We start from the raw sequence: 19,322 nt of genomic DNA on the forward strand, positions 1-19,322 counted from the left end.
GTTCTGTATTTGTGTAGATGTATGTTCTGTATGTGTGTGAAAGTTGCTGAAAAGTCACTAGGAAAATATTCAGAGTTCTGAATATTTCTGGACTGAACAGGAAAGGGAAAATAGCTAAAAATGGAAAAAGATTTTTTCCCCAGAAATTTGCCACTTTCTTTTTTTTTTACCGATTCAAATGATTTCTTAAATGAGTACATAGAAGTCAATATTATAAAACATGGACATAAATGTAGAAATTGAATAGTTACCCAGGAACCTGAAAATCAACATAATTCTTTGGGACATATCCCTCAGAATTCTTCAACTCAGCTCTGTACCAATTTTCCTGAGAACTTAAGATCTGTAAATCAAAAAGAAAACTAATTACTTGAAGGTATATGTGTGCTTTCTGCTAGCCTACATTTTGAAGATTTTATGCCTCTCTAAATCCTTTACGATGCTTCCTGCTATCAACTCTTACTGGTTTTCCTCCAGAGATCTGAAACAAACTGCAGCTTTTTTTTCTCTTGAAAATAACCCTGTTCTCTTACCTCAATAGAAATGAACAAGCATAGCAGGTGTGCCAAACCAACTGTTAAGAGAAACTGATAGCTTCTGACTTTCATTTATTAGGCATGGACATGTATAGGAAGAAAACCTACATGCAAACACTTTCCTTTAAGAAAAAAAAAAACCTGATTGCACAGAATTTTAGTTTCAGAGTGTGCTTCAGCACTTCAAAAAGTCAAAGGAAAAAAAAGGGTGGACCTAAACAACTATATAAGCACAACAACAACAAAAATTGAGGGCTTGCATTTCTTCCCCTACTTTGGTGCTTTGATTAATTACTTTATAAAGAATAAGTCTTATCATATAAAATTTATTTGAGAGCTACTTTGGTCTAGTGATTAAGGTATCAGGCTAGAAGCCAGTCATTCTCTTCTCAGCCTAACCTACCTTGCGGGGTTGTTGTTGTGAAGAAAAATAGAAGGAGGAAGGTAAAAGTAAAGATAACTTTTCTAATTCTAGGGGATGGTGCTCCATTTCTTAGGGAGCCAGCATTGTCCGAAGATATTTCCATGGTCATGTGACCAGCATGACTATACGATGAGGAGCAAGGAACTCTTATATTATCTTCCCACTGAAGTGGTACCTATTTATCTACTCACATTTGCATGCTTTTGAACTGCTATGTGGGCAGGAGTTGGGATAAGTATCAGGAGCTCACCCCATTGTACTATGTTTGGGTCTCAAACAAGCTTAGGATCTTTAACACTGAATGTCTTTAACCACTGAGCCATCATGCCTTCAGGAGGAGGAAGGACTGTTAGGTATAGTCGCTACTTTGAGTTGCCAAAGTGTCTCTTTTCCTTCAATGTACTCATGACAGGTGTCCAACATAACAGTGGCTTTGCTCCTCTTAAAGCTGTTCTGTCTTAGAGAGAGATGGTGGATCAATGAAATGATTCTGCTATCCCTTAAAAGCTTATCTCTGTAAATGGCTGCAAATAATAGATAGAAGTGAATTCAGCCCATAAATCTTGCAACCTTTAATTAATATAACTTATAATTCTTCCTTGCCTTGTGTGCAGAAATAACCCTTTCATAATAAAAAATAAAAAGAAACAGGCAAACCAAATGACAGTGTGGGTGGTTTAGAAATAGGGACTATAAGTAAAAAATAAATAAAATAGTTTGGGAAGATTATGGTAGCCTGGATTGAGACCGTGGAATTGCTAAAATTATTTTAGAAAACAGTGAAAGGAGATTTTGAAAATATGTTTATGAACCAATGTAATGAATTTATAGCATAGGTGGCAGCATCAATTCAGGAGGCATAGAAAATAAGTAAGTAAATTACAAAACAACAACATCTGTCTATTCCATGTTCTTGGGAAGGATTTGATAGGTGGTTAGAAATACCAAATCCACTCTAAACACCTGGCTGACTGTGCATTGAATCATAATAATAATAAAGCTTAGCTGCTGCAAGAAGATCACACGGACTGATTACAAGCAATAATATGACAAAGAAGCAACAATGGTACATTGACATATCTGCAAAAAATACCCTTTGCCAATAAGCAAGAACTGATGGCTAAAAAATGAACTAAGTAATAGAAATTGAAAAAAAAAACTAAATTACTCTAGGACTTTAGAATTCAAACAAATAGACACTTGCCACATAACATCCCAGACTTAACAATTGTTGATAAGAAAAACAAAATGCCTGGATATTGGACATGGCAGTACCTGGAGACAGCAGAATAAAAGAGAAAGAACTGGAGTAAATCACAAAATACAAAGACCTGGTAATAGAAATAGAACAACTGTAACACAAGAAAGATAGCACCAATAATAATAGGTGAGTTAACAACAATTATTTGGATAATAATAATTGGGTGAAGGTTAACAACAACAACAACAACAACAGCAACAACAACAATAATAATCTTCTAGTTTAAGTAGAGGACAGAGGAAAAAGTATATAGAACAATGCACATGAAAACTTACATATGACATGCATTCATATGTAATTGAGAATAAATGTTTATATTGCATGAGGGACAACTCTAAATTCATGAGGTGAGTCCACAAACTGTTTCATTACTCATGGATTTTGACAGCATATATGCTTAAGCAAGCCAATATCTGTGCTGAATTATAGTAACAGTCACTGAATGTTTCCTTTCCTAATTAGATATCATTTTAAGTGTCATACGCAGGTTAAATGTGGGAAGTCTATTAAGTTTGCAAAATAATGATGACTTGTACTTCACAGAAATCTGAAAATAATGCTACTCCTACTCATCTCTGCAACCATAAATTAATATTTCTGTAAATGTTAATAATTTTATCTGAAGTCAGATTCCCCAAAATCAGTTAACCCAACAAAATTGCACAAGTTGCTGATCTCAAAATTTATTTACACCTAATTGATTACAATTTTTTCTTCTTCCAGTAGACAAACTGTGAAATCTGAGCAATACTAAAACTCACGTGACTACTACTGTATAATTGGAATTACATTTCCAGAGAAATAAAGAAATAAATCCTCTGAGGTAAAGAGGACAGTCTTCAGATAATATCTTTTTGAGAAGAGGTTCATGTAGAGATATAGGTTTCTTCCTTTCAGCAGGCCTCATCCTTCCTGCTTCGTTAATATCTATATTTTGCCTTTTGAAAGCAATTCTGCACTCTGTAAAATAGCATTTTTTAATTTAATATTTTTCAGGCAATGCTAGTTTTTTTTTAAAAAAAAATACCAAAACTCCTGAAAATTTTCTGTGAATAAACGTTTGGGTTCTTCAGTGTCTCAAAGAATCGCATCAACCTCACATTTATGAACATACTAGTTTCTTATGAATTCTTATACAATATTTAATATTTAGGGAACCTCCTTTTTCATGTATCAGTGTTCCCCTCTGGAAATAAAAGATTGCTTTGCATTTCTTTCAAAATTCGCTAAACCCAGTTATTTTATTCTTTAACTCATCTTTGAAAGACAAACTAAAAACTTGTACTAAAGAAGGAAAAAGTTTATTGGAAAACTTATCCATCAATCTTTTGGCTAGTAATAATGTTTTTAGAATCAGTTCTAGTTTATGACTTGTGTTACTGATTATTAACAGTACAAATTATATTATCTCTTCATAGGAAACACTTCCATGCACAGTCTTTGCAATGCTCCAAAAATCAGTTTTGCATATATGTAACCTACGCCATCTTTGTTTGGTGGCTGAGCCAATTTATTTCTGGTTCGCTTGCAATGCATTCAGAAACTCCTTTCCCACTGGAAATGCTGAAGCTGTTTAGTATTTTGAGCATACAGCTTCTCTGCTGGCAGAAACCTGCTGCTTGACTTTTCATTTCAAGCCAACTTCTTCCTCTTCCCTACAGAATTCAGCATCAAGCTGTTATTGTTGCTGGGTTTTTTTTTAAAGGTAGCCAAGGGATATTCACTTAATGGAATTGTAGCTTCCCTTGTTGCCTGTGCTCACTGTTTTGGGGAAAATACCAGACAATTAATACTTAATTATTAACACAGGTGAGGGACAGCTGAATGTCACTCTTTGTGCTATCTTGGTAGTCATCTGGAGTGCTAGTGTTTCAGCACTGAGTTCACTGGCAGTGAAGATAATTATTCGTTTCAAACTGCTTTTGAGATTTGGGTAATAAAAAAAGGTGCTGCTCTGGAAATGTCTTTGAAGAAGTGTTGATTGATACATACCTTCAGAACATCTTGTGCCTGGAAACTTAGCTCATTCTCTCCTGATGCATTAAAGTCAAATTTTGCAATGGCTTCCATGATATCACCTGTTATAGTCAAGTAGAAGATACATAATGTTATTTATAATTTCTCTCAATAATAACGTTTGTTATTAATTTATTATTCAGGAAGCTTTGGTTGAGCTTGTAAGGCAATTATGTTGCCATTTATGGAAGAGTTCCCACCCTCTCTGGCTTTGTGGACCAGCAGGAGTGGGGGAGAGGGGTGGGTCTGTGTGAGCAGTGGGCAAGTGTGCGTGCGGCTCCATTTGCATGAATGGAGGACATGTGCGCCAGCTGTGGGATTCAACATTTTTCACTACCTGTTCTGTGGGCGTGGCTTGGTGGGCGTGGCAGGGGAAAGATACTGTAAAATCTCCATTCCCTCCCCACCCCACTAACCTGCTTTCCAACTCCATTCTCCTGTGCGGGGCAACAAAAGAAGATCCAGCCGATCAACTGGGACTCGGGAAGCAGAGAATAGATTGAGCCAGTCAGAGGTGGTATTCGAAACTACTCAAAATTTCTGCTACCGGTTCTCCAGAACTGGTCAGAACTTGCTGAATACCACCTCTAATGTGCGCCTGTTGCTTGTGCAAATGGAGCTTGTGTGCGTAAGCTTGCCTGCTGCTCAGGTAAGTGGGGATGCACACCGGTGCTTGCCTGCCACTTCCAAGGCCCAGTTTCAAATGACTCAAGGCTTGATAGTGGGCCCAGGTGCAGGGGTTGGGGACTCCTGATTTATGGTATCAGCCATAGAAACCTTCCAATCATCTGGATTCACTGAAGTGGTGGCTTTGTTGTAACCACCATCAGTTAACATAGTAAATTCTTAAGTGCAATTAACAGCAGATTCAATAGTATAATAGTCATAGAGAAAAAAGCTAAATGTAGTAACACTAAAAGTACTTTCCCAGATTCCCTGAAAAGTATTATCACCAATCTAATCAGTGTCTTGGCTGCAGACCAAACCAAGGTAAAGGCTAAACAGATTCATTCTGTCAACTATCCTAATATTATTCCCTTCCACGCGCAATGCACAATGTCCAATTGTCATCCATCAGAGTGGTGAATGATGGTGAATCGTGTTCATGGAATTGTCATGGACACTGCACTACAGTACAGGTAGTCTTTGACTTACAACAGTTCATTTAGTGACTGTTCAAAGTTAAAAAAACGCTGAAAAAAGCGACATGACCGTTTTTCATACTTATGACCATTGCAGCATCCCCATGGTCACACGATTGAAATCCAGACACTTGGCACCTGACTGATATTTATGATGGTCCTGGGATTATGTGATCATCTTTTGCGACCTTCTGACAAGCAAAGTTAATGGAGAAGCCAGGTTCACCTAACAAACATGTAACTAACTTAACGACTGCAGTGATCCATTTAACAAATGTGGCAAGAAAGGCAAAACTCACTTAACAAATGGTTCTCTTAACAACAGAAATTTGGGGCTCAATAGTGGTCGTAATTCGAGGACTCTCTGTAATGCTGAACCTTCAAATACATGTAAATATAGCGTCCAGCAATTTCCATAGCGATGTTTGAAAATTAGAATATAGGCAGCTCTGACCATATTACGAAAAGAAAAAATAGAATTTCTACCAAAATTGGTTTTAAGAAAGATCATTTAAGCATAAAAGCTATCAATTTGCAGAAATATGAAAAATGGAACTGATATTGATATCAGTTTCTTCAATTTTGTTTATGATGGACCCTTGCATTTTGCACTACATTGTCATAATACAATGTGTTTTATGCATAGGTATCTGCCGAGAAAGAGGCAGCAATATTAATAAATATGTGCTTTATTACCAATTGCCCCTTTAACTTGTAATAATGGATCAAACATACAGACAATCAACATATATCATACCGTAGTACTAGCTGAGCGAATCTTGTTCTATTATTTCTAGATGCAAGCCACTCTTACCATTTCCTGCTTGCATGACTGTGATAAGATCTGAAAGGATGATCAGAGCCAACTTCAAGTACATTTATCTGCTGCACCTCCCTACTGAGGCTCCCAAATACAACAAAGGAAGTGGCTCAGTTTAAAGAATGACAAGCAAAGTTATAGTGTGGGCAAATAAGAAATATACAACCAGTTGACAAAAATTTACAGAATAAGCCTTTATTTGTTAATGCATTTCATTCTTTGCCAAAATATCTTTATCCTTTTTACTAATTGATTGCTTTATATAATATCACTAGGCTACCTTTTACAGCTTGCTCTTATTCTTTTTAAAAAAATATTAATAATAATCACGCTATCCAAATAATTAACTCCATTGTTTCTTGAAGTAATCATGCAGGAATAGTTTACAGTACAGATTTTCAGTAAGCTACAACTGGGAAATATGCTACTTCACTTTTGGGATGAATGTAGCAACTTAGATGCTTAACACATTGATTTCAGTAAAACGTTGGATTGATTACATCAACTTGTCCAATTTATATATGATAATGTAGCTGATTAATGTATGGGTGTCAGCCCCATGATGTAGACAAGATCAGGAAACTGATCTTACAGGATGATTAGGGCTATATTTTTTAATGTGATAGGCTACTATAACTAGAGATTTGTAAGTCTGATTGTGCTTTACAATGCATTATCTGGGCTCATGTGATAATCTTTTATGACCTTCTGTTAAACAAAATAAATGAGGAAGCCAGATTCACTTAACAATTATGTGAGTAACTTAGCAATTCCAGTTATTCAATTAACAATTGTGGCAAAAAGGTCATAAAATGGGGCAAAATTCACTTAACCGACTTGCTTAGCAATGGAAAGTTTGGATTCAACTGTGGTCATGAGTCAAGGACTACCTGTAGTAGGCTGTTATGTCCTGAGGACTCAAGGAGTTCTCACTCAGGTCCACTCACTTTACTTGGGCGTTATTCCCCCATTCCCATTGGTTGGCTCTCCCCAGCAGCCAGCTATAAATGCAGGCTGCGGGGTCCAACCGGTTGCTGATTGCTGCGAGCCAGTTCCAGGCTTGGCAAGCACGGTCAGCCCTTTATTGTAAAATAAAGTATTGTTGCACTCATGCTCTGGTTCAGCCTCTCATTGCTCAAACAAAACACTGGCGACGAGGGTGGGATGGCTACCAGAAGCACCTTGCAACCGCTGAGTCACTAGCCACCGATCCACAGCCCAGAGAGAGCGATCGGCTGGCGACAGGAAACGCTGATCCGCAGCCAGAGAGAGCGGTCAGCTAACGAAACGGCGATCAAAAGAGCAAACGCAGATCCGCAGCCAGAGAAAGCGGTCTGAGTCAAATAGTTAGAAGCGTCTGTAGCCGCTTGTTAGCCCGCTACGGGAAAGTGAAGCGCTGCGAGCCGCAGCCGCTCTGCATTTGGCGCGAAATTCAAACGGGTGTCATTTGAATTTCGAGCGGTAGGAATCACAGCACAGCGCTGTAGAGAGTCACTAACGCCCACTTTTTTGGCGCGAATCAAGACACCTCCAACGGCTAGCAGCCAACGTGGTAACCCAGAGAGAGAGAAAGAGAGGGTAGCAAAAAACCTCTCCAGAGCTGATATCACTAGTAACTCACGAGCGCTCGTAGTCCCAGAGAGATTTTTTCCGCAGGTAGCCCAGCCGTTCCAGCACCATGAGTTCCAATCCAGTATTCCCGGCGTTTAAACCAGACGAAGAGAAGTGGGAATCGTATAAGAACCGTTTCAATCATTACATCGATGCGGTCGGCCTGGCGGATGCGGGAGAGCATCGGAAAAAATCCTATTTCCTAATCTACTGCGGAGCCACCGTTTACTGATACCGCTGCAGCACTCGTGGCGCCGAGAGAATTGAAAAACGTTCCGTGGTCCGAGTTGCTTGAGATCCTCACAAACCACTACGCTCCCAGGCCTTCACAAATCGCCAGGAGGTTCACGTTCCGAATGAGGAAGCAATCAAGTAAGGAGACCATCAACCAATATATGGCCGCCCTCAGAACAGTAGCCCTGCACTGCGGGTTTGGAACATACCTGGAGGACATGCTCCTCGATCAATTAGTTTGTGGGGTCAAGGATCTCCACCTACAGAGGCGACTGCTAGCTAAAAAAGACCTCAACCTCGCGCAAGCAGTAGAGGAGGCCCTAGCAGCCGAGCTAGCAACGAACTCAGCCACCGAAATTCAGGGCCCAAGCGCCAAGCTAGCATCGTTCCCAGTCCATTCCGAAGAGGTGGAAGCGGAGGAAGCCCACAACGATGAGAACGATGTCCATCGCCTCACCAATGACAGACGGTCGCAGGTAGGGGCCAAGCAAGAATACACCGGTCCACCCAAGCACATCACTCTGTGCCTAGCCTGTGGGGGATCACATCAAAGGGCCACCTGCAAGTTTAAAGGAGCCGTTTGCAACAACTGCCATAAGAGGGGGCACATTGCGAGAGTCTGCCAAGCCCCCAAAGCGCTGCACACAGACCCCGTCCTCGCACTCAGGACCTCAGAGGCAAGTATTAAACTGTCGCACGCACCGCCTTGCCAGGCGTACTTGCCACACTGTTAGTAAAATTTCTCTCTCCGTTTCCCTAGAAGGTAAACCGTGCCACATGGAGGTTGACACAGGGTCAGCGCTCTCAATAATCTCGTGGAACACCCTCAAGAGACTCCACCCCAGCCTATCTACTACCCGGCTTCAGAGATGCCAGTTCGGTCTGAAGGACTACCAGGGGAAGGCCATTCCCGTGATCGGCAGAGGCAAGTTCTTTGTCAGTTTTAGAGCTTTTAAAGGCCACCTACCTCTAGTGGTAGTTAACGGCAATCTACCCACCTTATTGGGGCTCGATTGGTTTCCCCACCTCGGCCTAGGGTTAACAGGAGTCCATGCTGTCTCAACCTCAGACACTGACTCTTATTCGCTGACTACGCAGATGTGTTCAGCGAGGAGCTGGGGTGTTATAATGGAACCCCATCTCGTTCACCGTTGACCCCCAAGCAGTCCCAATCAGATTAAAACCACGTAGAGTTCCATTTGCTATTCGACCAAAACTAGACGCTGAATTGGATAAACTACTAAAACAAGGGGTCATTGAGCCAACAGATTTCGCCAAGTGGGAGACGCCCATTGTCACACCCCTCAAAAAAGATGGTAGCCTGAGAATTTGCTCGGACTACAAGACAACAATCAATAAATATTTACAAGTTAGCGCCTACCCTGTGCCCGTCATTCAGCACTTATTGCACACATTCGAACCGGGCAGTATTTTTGCTAAATTGGACATGTCTCAAGCATATCAACAGTTCCCTGTTGATAACCAAACAGCGGAACTTCAGACCATCGTCACTCACAGGGGTGCCTTCCGGTGCAAGCGTCTCCAATTTGGCGTAAGTGTTGCCCCAGGCATTTTTCAGTCCCTCATGGAGCGGATTTTACAGGGCCTCCTGGTGTAGTACCCTACTTCGACGACATCTTGGTCTCGGCCAGGGACAGACCCCAACTCTTCCAGAGAGTGCGAGCAGTGTTAGAGAGGTTCAGACAGCATGGCCTCAGGTTAAAAAAGAAAAATGTGCCATTGCCACTAGACAGGTGGACTTTCTGGGTTATAAAATTGACGCCTCTGGCATTCACCCCCTGGAGTCCAAGGTTAGGGCGATCCACGAAGCTCCCACACCGACCTCCAAAACGGAGCTACAAGCTTTCTTGGGGCTCCTAAACTTTTATGCATCCTTCTTGCCCCATAAAGCCTCAGTAGCCGAACCCCTACACAGATTACTAGACAAAAAGTCACCGTGGCACTGGGGGCACAAAGAAGACCAGGCGTTTAACGCCGTCAAATCACTACTTACGTCAGAGGCAGTGCTCATCCAATTTGACCCCAACCTTCCTTTAGTACTGGCAGCAGACGCATCCCCTTTGGAATTGGGGCGGTCCTTAGTCACAGACTCCCCAATGGCGCCGAGGCCCCATCGCCTTTTTCTCCAGGATGCTCTCGGCCACGGAGCGAAATTACAGCCAAATAGACAAGGAAGCCCTAGCAGCTGTTGCAGCCGTGAAAAAGTTTCACGAATTCCTTTTGGCCATTTCTTGAACTGGTCACCGACCATAAGCCCCTCCTGGGCCTACTGGCCGGCGACAAACAGACACCTCAAGTCCTTTCCCCTAGAATGACAAGGTGGACACTTTTCCTAGCGGCCTATTCATACAAACTTATTCACCGCCCGGGCAAAACTCTATCCCACGCCGACGCTCTCAGTCGCTGCCCTTACCCGCTCCGGCTGAAGACCCAGCTCCTGTCAACGCCATTTTTGAAATCACCCAGTTGGACCTGCCCATCACCGCCCTTGACATCGCCGCTAAAACCAAGGCAGACCAAACGCTCGCCCAGGTGCTCGACTGGGTGAGGAGGGGGTGGCCGGGAGGCAACGTCGATAACAAATTTGCACCCTTTAAGACTCGCATGCAGGAGCTGTCCAGTTTGCAGGGTTGTCTACTGTGGGGCACTCGAGTGGTCATTCCGACCTCGCTGCGTGCACCCGAGTCCTGGAGGCGTTGACCACGAGGACACCCCGGCATTGTGAGAATGAAGGCGTTAGCACGCAGCTATGTGTGGTGGCCGGGTCTAGACGAGGACATTGTCAATTGGGTAAGTTCCTGCAGCATTTGCCAGGAATCCCGTCCTGCTCCCCTATCGCCACCCCTACCAGATGGGAGCGCCAACGCCCCTTGGTCTAGAATCCATATCGATCTGGCAGGTCCCGTGCATGGAAAGATGTTCCTAGTGGTCATGGACGCTTATTCCAAATGGATAGACGTGGCGCAGCTATCCACGACCACCACACTAGCAATCACCAACGTGTTAACACGCCTGTTCGTTACACATGGACTACCCGACTCCATTGTCTCCGATAATGGCCCACAGTTCGCATCAGTAGAATTCAGCCGTTTTGCTGCCAACCTGGGCATTCGCCACATTTTCACAGCCCCATTTCACCCTGCCAGTAATGGGTTGGCTGAAAGGGCCGTCAGGACCACCAAAGAGGCCCTCGCTAGGTTTGGCAGGGATGACTGGCACCACAAACTCGCACGGTTCCTGATGAGCCAACACTCAACCCCCTGTGCAGTCACCAATAAGTCCCCAGTGGAACTTCTGATGGGCCGGCGCCTGAGGACTGTATTGGACAGATTGCACCCACAATACTGCCCTGACTCTCCCCTCGCTTCTACGTCGGGGTTAGACAATTTTGTTACAGGAACCGATATTCGCAAGGAATTTGCTGGGACCCACTTTGGATTCCTGGCGAGGTCATCGCCATCACCGGGCCGAGATCGTATAGAGTCAGGCTGGAGGATGGTCGTGTCTGGAGGAGACATATAGACCAGCTTAGAAGGCGCCTCAGCACCCTTGCCAACAAGAGTCCAGAATCTCCAGTCGAAGGGGAGCCGCCTCATCCGCCGCCCAGCCACATCGTACCCAGCGACCAGTCTGCACCAGCGGTCGTTCCGGTCAGCCCAAACTCGGACAACAGCGCCCAGAGAGTTGACCAGCCTGATCCAACCCACGAGAGCTCGACCCCAGTAACCAACCCGGTGTTTCCCGAGGATGCCCAGTCCAGAGAGAGTGTTGGCGACACTATGCCGGCTCGACCATCACAGGCTGGTACCGAACAGACAGACAATGTTCCCGAGTTGCGCCGTTCCGGGTGCCAACACAAACCCCCCGTCTACCTCAAGGACTATGCATGTTCGCATCTGGGGGAAGGGGTGTTATGTCCTGAGGACTCAAGGAGTTCTCACTCAGGTCCACTCACTTTACGTGGGCGTTATTCCCCCATTCCCATTGGTTGGCTCTCCCAGCAGCCAGCTATAAATGCAGGCTGCGGGTCCAACCGGTTGCTGATTGCTGCGAGCCAGTTCCAGGCTTGGCAAGCACGGTCAGCCCTTTATTGTAAAATAAAGTATTGTTGCACTCATGCTCTGGTTCAGCCTCTCATTGCTCAAACAAAACATAGGCCTTAACTTAAGTCCACTTTCTGACTTCTATCCAGAAAGTCTGAATGTAACTCTGGTGATTTCTGATGCAAATTATGAAATTTTATATATGTATGTATTAGATTTTTATAAGTAACTCAAGATGGTAAACATACATAAATATCCTTCCTCCATTTTCCCCATAAGGTTCCTGTGAGGTGGATTGATTTGAGAACAAGTCACTGGCCCAAAATTATTGAACTGGTTTTCATGCCCAAGATAGAATTAGGATTCACAGTCTCCTGGTTTCTAGAACAGCACCTTAAACCTCAACACCAAGCTGGATCTTATTCTTCTTTATTCTTACACTTGTCTTATTTTTCATCTTCAAAATATTTGTAAGCATTCTGTAGAAAAGCATTGCAGTCCACGTAAAATTATTTTTTGAAGTAGAGATGAGGAAAAATAGTCAACCTGATCAATGTTTTATTTTATATTTTCAAATTGAAAATATAAGCCACATATTTTGTTGATTAATAAAATGCAATTTCTACATTATTTTTATTATAACCTGCATGTATGCTTAGAATAGAATAGAGATTATATCATAGAATTGCAGGTTAAAAATCCACATATCAAAGAGCAGGTTAGTGACAAAATATTCTGGGCAGCTGGTCATCCACAATAGCAATCAGTATCTTTTATCCAACCATTTCTTTTTCAGAAGCTAAACTTCAGATCTAGATAATTACTTTCCATTTGTGACTAAAATCCACAAGTGTTGGTCTAATGAAGCTGTTTGTACTAAGGCAATAATTGATGTCAGTAACGTATTGGATGAAGGAAAACAAATTGATGCTTAATATAGATAACACAAAAGCACTTCTAGTAGGAAAAGGAACTTAACCTATGCAGAATTAACCTTTGCATCATTCTGAATGCCTATATATTCTCTTAACTCCAAGTTTACTGGCAAAGAAACAAAGGCAATCCTGCTATACAAATTTCTCAAGAAATTCTGGGTGTCGTAGTAGAGCTATTGCCAGCCTACTTAATTATCAAATCTAAAAAGGAAAGGAAACATGACTCTGCTAATAAATGTTTCTTTTTTCTTTATTTTGTATTTTAAAAATTATATTTTTTAACAAAATTGTGGGTTAAAGAAAAGGAAACTTGTGTTCTGAACTGTGCAAAGAGGCTCCTTCAAAATCCAGATGGGTTCCATTCTGCTGTAGTTTAGAAGAGCTGGGCCTTTAGCAAAGAAGCACGAGGCCCCCACACTTCACAGCACTTTCCATCTTTTCTTTATTTTACTGTAATTTATTTGATTGTTGAGCGACCCAGACTTATTAAGTTTAATTACCTAGTGTAGTTTAGCTATATCCTCCATGGGATATTATAATATGCTTGATGTTGAACCGCCTTGTTTTTCAAGTGTTTGGAGGCTTTACTAATTTTAGGCTGTGAGTTCAATCCCAGATAGAGGCTAATATTTGGAATAGATTCTCCTGCTTGAGCAGGGGGTTGGACTAGATGACCTCCAAGGTCCCTTCCAACTCTGTTGTTCTATGTTAGATTATATAATGAGTCAGATGAGGAAGAAGAGGCTATTTAGGCAGTATCACTGTTTTAAGTGTAGCGCAGAATAGAGTGATACATACAAAACGGATTGGAAGAAGGGTGAAGGGTTTAGGATGGAAATCTGCAAGATAATTTTGTGTTCATATAAATGTTAAAACATAAGGGGATAATATACATGTGTGCTTAACTCCTTCAGGAGTGGGGATAGGCTCTGTCAGATCATCAAAATTAATGTCTTTAACCTGGGTTATTTACAGTTTACTGTGTAAACTGTAGGTAAACTGATACTTCAGTGTAGCTGAATAATCAAATTAAGAAGATGAGGATTAATTGATTAGTTGACTAGTTTCCTCCAAGGAATAGAATCAAAAGCTGCCTTTAAGTTAATAAAGGCAGCAGAATGAGCTACATTTGGAAATTTATAGTATTTTTCTGCCAAATGATTCAATATTAGGCACTGATTTACAGTATTATTGAATGTCCATCTCCAAATCCTTCCTGTTCTGGCATCATAATGTTATCAGAAAACAGCCAATGCTATAATTTGTGGCATAGAAATCTATCATAAAATGTACTAATTATACAGAAAACACTAATTGGATGACAGTTGGCTGGAACAAAAGTTTTGTTTCTTTTCTTATATATTGGAAGAGTGACGAAAGTAAGCCAGGTTTGGGGAACTACTATGAAGAAATTTATAGCGGTAGAAAATGGGGTTAACACTGAAACCTATCATAGTGGATTTAATTTTAAGAAATATGAAGGAATTAAATCTGAACTAGAAGCTTTAATACTTTTTATATTTCCATATGGGTTACTGATGACCACACTGTAGAATAGAGTTCTCTACATCAAAAATGTTGAGATATAATCCTGTATAAGTAAAAATATACTTTCCTGGCTTTGTATTAACTTTAGGTTTTGATTTTAAGAGCCAAAATGATTTTTGTTGTGACATTCTGCTAAATCTCTCTTCAGCATTCCTGGGCATTTTATTGTTTTCCCCTTTACTTGAATAGATTCTTATATTTCCTTTTATTCTTATAAAAGATGTCATAGGAATAGAGATTATTAGCTAAACATGCCCTCTTATATGCCTGCATTCCTGGCTTTTAACTAAAGCAGGTTCTATATCAAATCATGTTTTAGATTTTCCAAGTGGTTGATGCAAAGATAGGTTGGATGCTAGTAGGTGAGATATACTTTTGGGTGACCCTAGTAAGACTGTGAAAGACAAATGTTGTTTCTTTATAGTTACCTGAAGTCAATAGAGACTGCCCATGAGAACGGTTTGGGGGACATTAAAGAAATGGGATGCAGCAGAATCCTTGTCCATTTTGACCTGATATAACAGCAGACAAGGGCTTAGGGGGATCCTGCTGTCTATTCTACTTGATATCAGCCAGGGTAATGAGGCTCAAAATTAGGAGGTGGTCACCCCAAATATCACTTCAAAATCCTTGCTTGATTGCTTTCAAATATTAACATATAATTCAGGTCAGATACTTATTGAGAGCCCCAGAAGATGAACTGTTCTTCAGAGTTACCAGGCATATAGCCTTTTAATGGCTTTACATCAGATTTTACTGTCAGTAAATACAGTCTCCACCCTCCTCATTTTAATGCCAGCCTCTTTTGGCTTCTGTGAAGGTTCTCCATAAAGGTAAGAACATGAGGCATTAAACGGTTGTAACAAAGCCTTATCATTTCTTCCAATTCTGATATTAAAATCACCAGCCAATAGCCAAGTAAAATCAGGATGTTGCACAATTAGCCCACTAAGCCAGGTTTCAAAATAGTCCCAAGAATCATTAATTGGGCTATTAGTTTTGTGGTAGAATATAAATATTTACCAGAAGGAATTTAATTTAATTAATTAGGCCAGAGATTGCTTTTACTAGTTGGTCACATCTGAAGACAGATATTATTTGGATGTGCAAGGAATCAGGTGGTAGGATATAGAAACACTCTAAAGATTATCCTCCTTTCAGATATGGATGGGTCACTAATGAATGCGATGAGACACTTCTAAATTGTAAGGATTCAATAACCCTTGTCTCTTGTAAAAATATTATTAAAATTTTATTTATAAACTCTACAAAACCTGTGGTGCTTGTTAGCTTCTAAAAAAATAGCAAAGATGGTGCTTTTTCTGTTTTCTGTTTAGGCTTTATGTGCTACCATGTCATTGGGCTGCTATTATTTTTAGGGGTTTTTACTTTTTTTAAAAAAAACAAGTTGTTAGATTATTAATTGACATATTAGATTGAATTGTCTAATGAATTATGCTGGACTAAGATTTTTTAATTAAAAATTAATTAATCAATGAGCCACCCAGAATTTTATGAAAATAGAATCACATAAGAAGCAAAGAACGGCAGTTATGACTAGACTATTTGAAATGTCTAATTTTTTTTACATACAAAAAGCCTCTCTGGGCTTTGAGATCTTCAGCAGACACCCTTCTCTCTTCTTTAGGCAGGCATTTTGCATTGAAGGTAATTTTTTTACAGAGGTGGGTATGTTAGCTATCTTGTTCTGGGCTGCTTATAGATTAATGTCAAATTTGCCACGATATAGATGAATTCATCTGAACTCACTCAGAATACTGTTTTATAGAGCTGAAGTAGCTCACAGTTTTTCTCTGTTAATATTCCACTTTTGCAATATCCTTGGCTGGATAACTTTGAAATGTTTAGAAATGTGTTATTTTTTAAAAGTGAGAATTGAGTGATAAATATTATAAAGATCTTTGCTACAACATTTTGTTTTTCAGCAAATAAAATGGTCTTCCCCTAAAAGAAACCAAGTGAAAGAAAACCAAAATTTAAAAGAAACCATTTCTCCTTTAAGGAAACCAGGCCAATCAAAGAACAATGTGGCTGAACACCAGAGGTGGTATTCAGCAGGTTCTGACCAGTTCTGGAGAACTGGTAGCGGAAATTTTGAGTACTTCGGAGAACCGGCAAATACCACCTATGACCGGAGATTTTACAGTCTCCTTCCCCTGCCACGTACACCAAGCCATGCCCACAGAACCGGTAGTAAAAAAAATTGAATCCCACCATTGCTGAACACCATCAAAACTGACATCAACCAGAGCATAGAAAGACTCAAATCAGAAAATGTGAAGACAGCTGGCCAATAGAATTGCTAAGAGTTGGACTTGACTGAATAGATAACATAATTTTCATCATTTTCTTTTTATAAAAACAAGCTCCAATACCTAACATTTTTCCTATTCCAAATACCAACAATTCCAAAAATCCCACACCCCAAATAGTAACTTACCCCATTTAAATACATATTCTGTATTTCCACTCTGAACTACAACTACATCCATATTTGACAAGTAATCCCACTATCTTAATATAAAACAAAAGACCAAAATTTAACGCAAAGAAGAAAAACAGTTTCTCCTTTACAAAACAAGTTCTCCAAACTCCCTTGTTTTGAATTAAAAAAAAACCCAATCAGTTCAATGCAAAGTATTTATACTATAGTTTAAGTACTATAAAGTTAGGATTACATATAGTAGCTATAGGCAAAATGATTTTACACCATATTAAATGCAAACAAATCTAGTGTACTACATTTTTCCAATTAGGATATTAATAAATTCACAAAAAGTAATCCAGAACAATAATATATCCCATTTATCCTTGATCAAATAAACTGATTTTGTAGTCATTTTTTCTATACAGAATTTTTTTCCCAAACAGAACAATCTTTCTCTTTCTTATTCAGATGGTTATTGATTTTTGCTACAATTTCTTTAGCACTTTAGACAGTCCCTTTTTTTGAATCTAACAGAAAGAAATTATTTCAATTGTTTTCTGGGATTTTAATTTTTATTTCCTTCTTAAATTTTAAAACCTCATTCAATTTTTCTTTATATATGGTGGCATATTCTCATAGAGTTTTGTTCATATTTTGCTGCATATCTTGTGTTGTAACATCTTTGGGATCAGACTGTTCTCAAAATGACACAACATAGCTGACATTATTGAATCAAATTTTTGACACAGATCTCGGAACAGTTCGTCTAACATATCTCTTAATGCCATTTTAAGTTATATGTTTTATTGTGTCTACAATTTTTTTTGAAAAAAATCTTCCCCATAAAGGTACATTTATTCTTTAAAAGTAATTTCAAAATTTTAATATTTATAGTCCAAGACTCCAAACTTTTATGATCCTTCAAAATTTTCTGTAGACAAAATCTTGTTTTGCTTTTTGCTGTTTATTTTAAATTCTTGAGTTATAAAAACAAATCTTCATATTCTTGAGTATATTGAATATTGAAGACACTCACCCGTTACTTCCAACCTTGTCACTTTGCAGGTGTCTAATTTCTTTGAAGCAGTTTATAGGCAATTTCCTGAAGTAGTTAGCAGTAAAGTTAGTGTCCTTTAAAATACTCCTGTCTGCAGTTGGCGCAAACATGACAAATTCTCCCATCTCCTGATTCTCCTTGCCTCACCAGAGATCACTTTTTATGTTCTCTTCATGAGAAAAAGGAACCACAAGGAACAACAGCTTGGGCCATCTCGTATCTCTCTCTCTCTTTTCTCCAGAGAGAAACATAGAAAACTTTCTACTCATCATCTACAGTACCTTGTTAATACTGCAAACATTGATTCTGCTTCTCTATGGAGCTGTCTTTAGCCTGCCATCTTCTCATGTGCTATGATGTCCATGTGGTTATATGAGCTGTGACTTGGGGAAGGTAACATAATTGGAGGGGACTAAGCATTCCAAAAAGAGAGTAAGAGAGCCTCCATACAGTTTGAAGAGCAACTGCAGATTTCCCCCCTCTATGTATACCTGAATCTTAAACATTTTTATATTATTATTTTTTACTTACAGAAGGTTTCAAGCTTAATCTTTGGCATTGCCAGATTACATAGGATACGCAGTCTGAAATGGAGAAAAGCACCATCTCTCAATGTCAACAATACTGACGTAGATGGTTGACTGAAAAGAAGGCAGCTTCTTATGTGCAAATATCTCTGTAGCAATGACATTTTTTAAATGTTAAATCTCCAAGTTGAAAAACATGAAACTTGAAATTAGATTTGTTAAAAGAATAGCTTTGGATAAACATTAAATGGTGAGTTTTACTTAGAAAAGGTTGGTTTCAATATTTACAACCTCAGTTGGAGTCTGTGAAACAAACCATCCTCAACAATCTGATGGAATCAGATGATGGATTAACTTTTTTTTTCTGCTGCCAAGGATTGGTTGTATAAGTAATAGAAGCACCTTGTGTCAAATTTTAAAATCTCAACAATTTCTCTCTATATATCTTTGAATTGAATTGATTGATTGGCATTGTTTGATTGACACATCATTATTAAATTTTCCCTTTATGAACATGGTTGAATATTTTTGGTTAGGAAATTTACTTTTGAGATACCCCCTATATTTTAATCATATAAAGTATCAGCAATTTGTAAGTATTTTCTTATATTTCCCAGTCATCACTGGCCTCACCATGAAAGCTTTTCTGATAATGGTTCATTCTTCTTTAAATATGTGGCAGTGTTCCCTGACATTTT

General features: G+C 39.8%; 1 protein-coding gene across 4 annotated transcripts in view; it reads right to left on the minus strand.

The window, feature by feature from the left end:
* The window catches only part of GRAP2 (GRB2 related adaptor protein 2), a 67,363-nt gene that overhangs the window by 23,953 nt on the left and 24,088 nt on the right, over window positions 1-19,322 (minus strand). Inside the window, exons 1-3 of one of the 4 annotated variants that reach the window (XM_087934778.1) lie at window positions 18,629-18,711; window positions 4,214-4,299; window positions 252-343 (exon numbers count right to left, since the gene is read on the minus strand). In XM_087934778.1, the coding sequence (XP_087790904.1) occupies window positions 252-343; window positions 4,214-4,299; window positions 18,629-18,656 (206 nt within the window). In that variant the 5' untranslated portion in view covers window positions 18,657-18,711. Of the gene's footprint in view, window positions 1-251; window positions 344-4,213; window positions 4,300-6,136; window positions 6,251-18,628; window positions 18,712-19,322 lie in introns of those variants that run through there. The other 3 variants (XM_026696624.2, XM_026696641.2, XM_026696651.2) reach the window with 3 other exon arrangements.

The sequence above is a fragment of the Pseudonaja textilis genome, chromosome 5 (assembly GCF_049901715.1).
Source record: "Pseudonaja textilis isolate UNSWEBS1 chromosome 5, rPseTex1.2, whole genome shotgun sequence".
Taxonomy (NCBI): domain Eukaryota; kingdom Metazoa; phylum Chordata; class Lepidosauria; order Squamata; family Elapidae; genus Pseudonaja; species Pseudonaja textilis.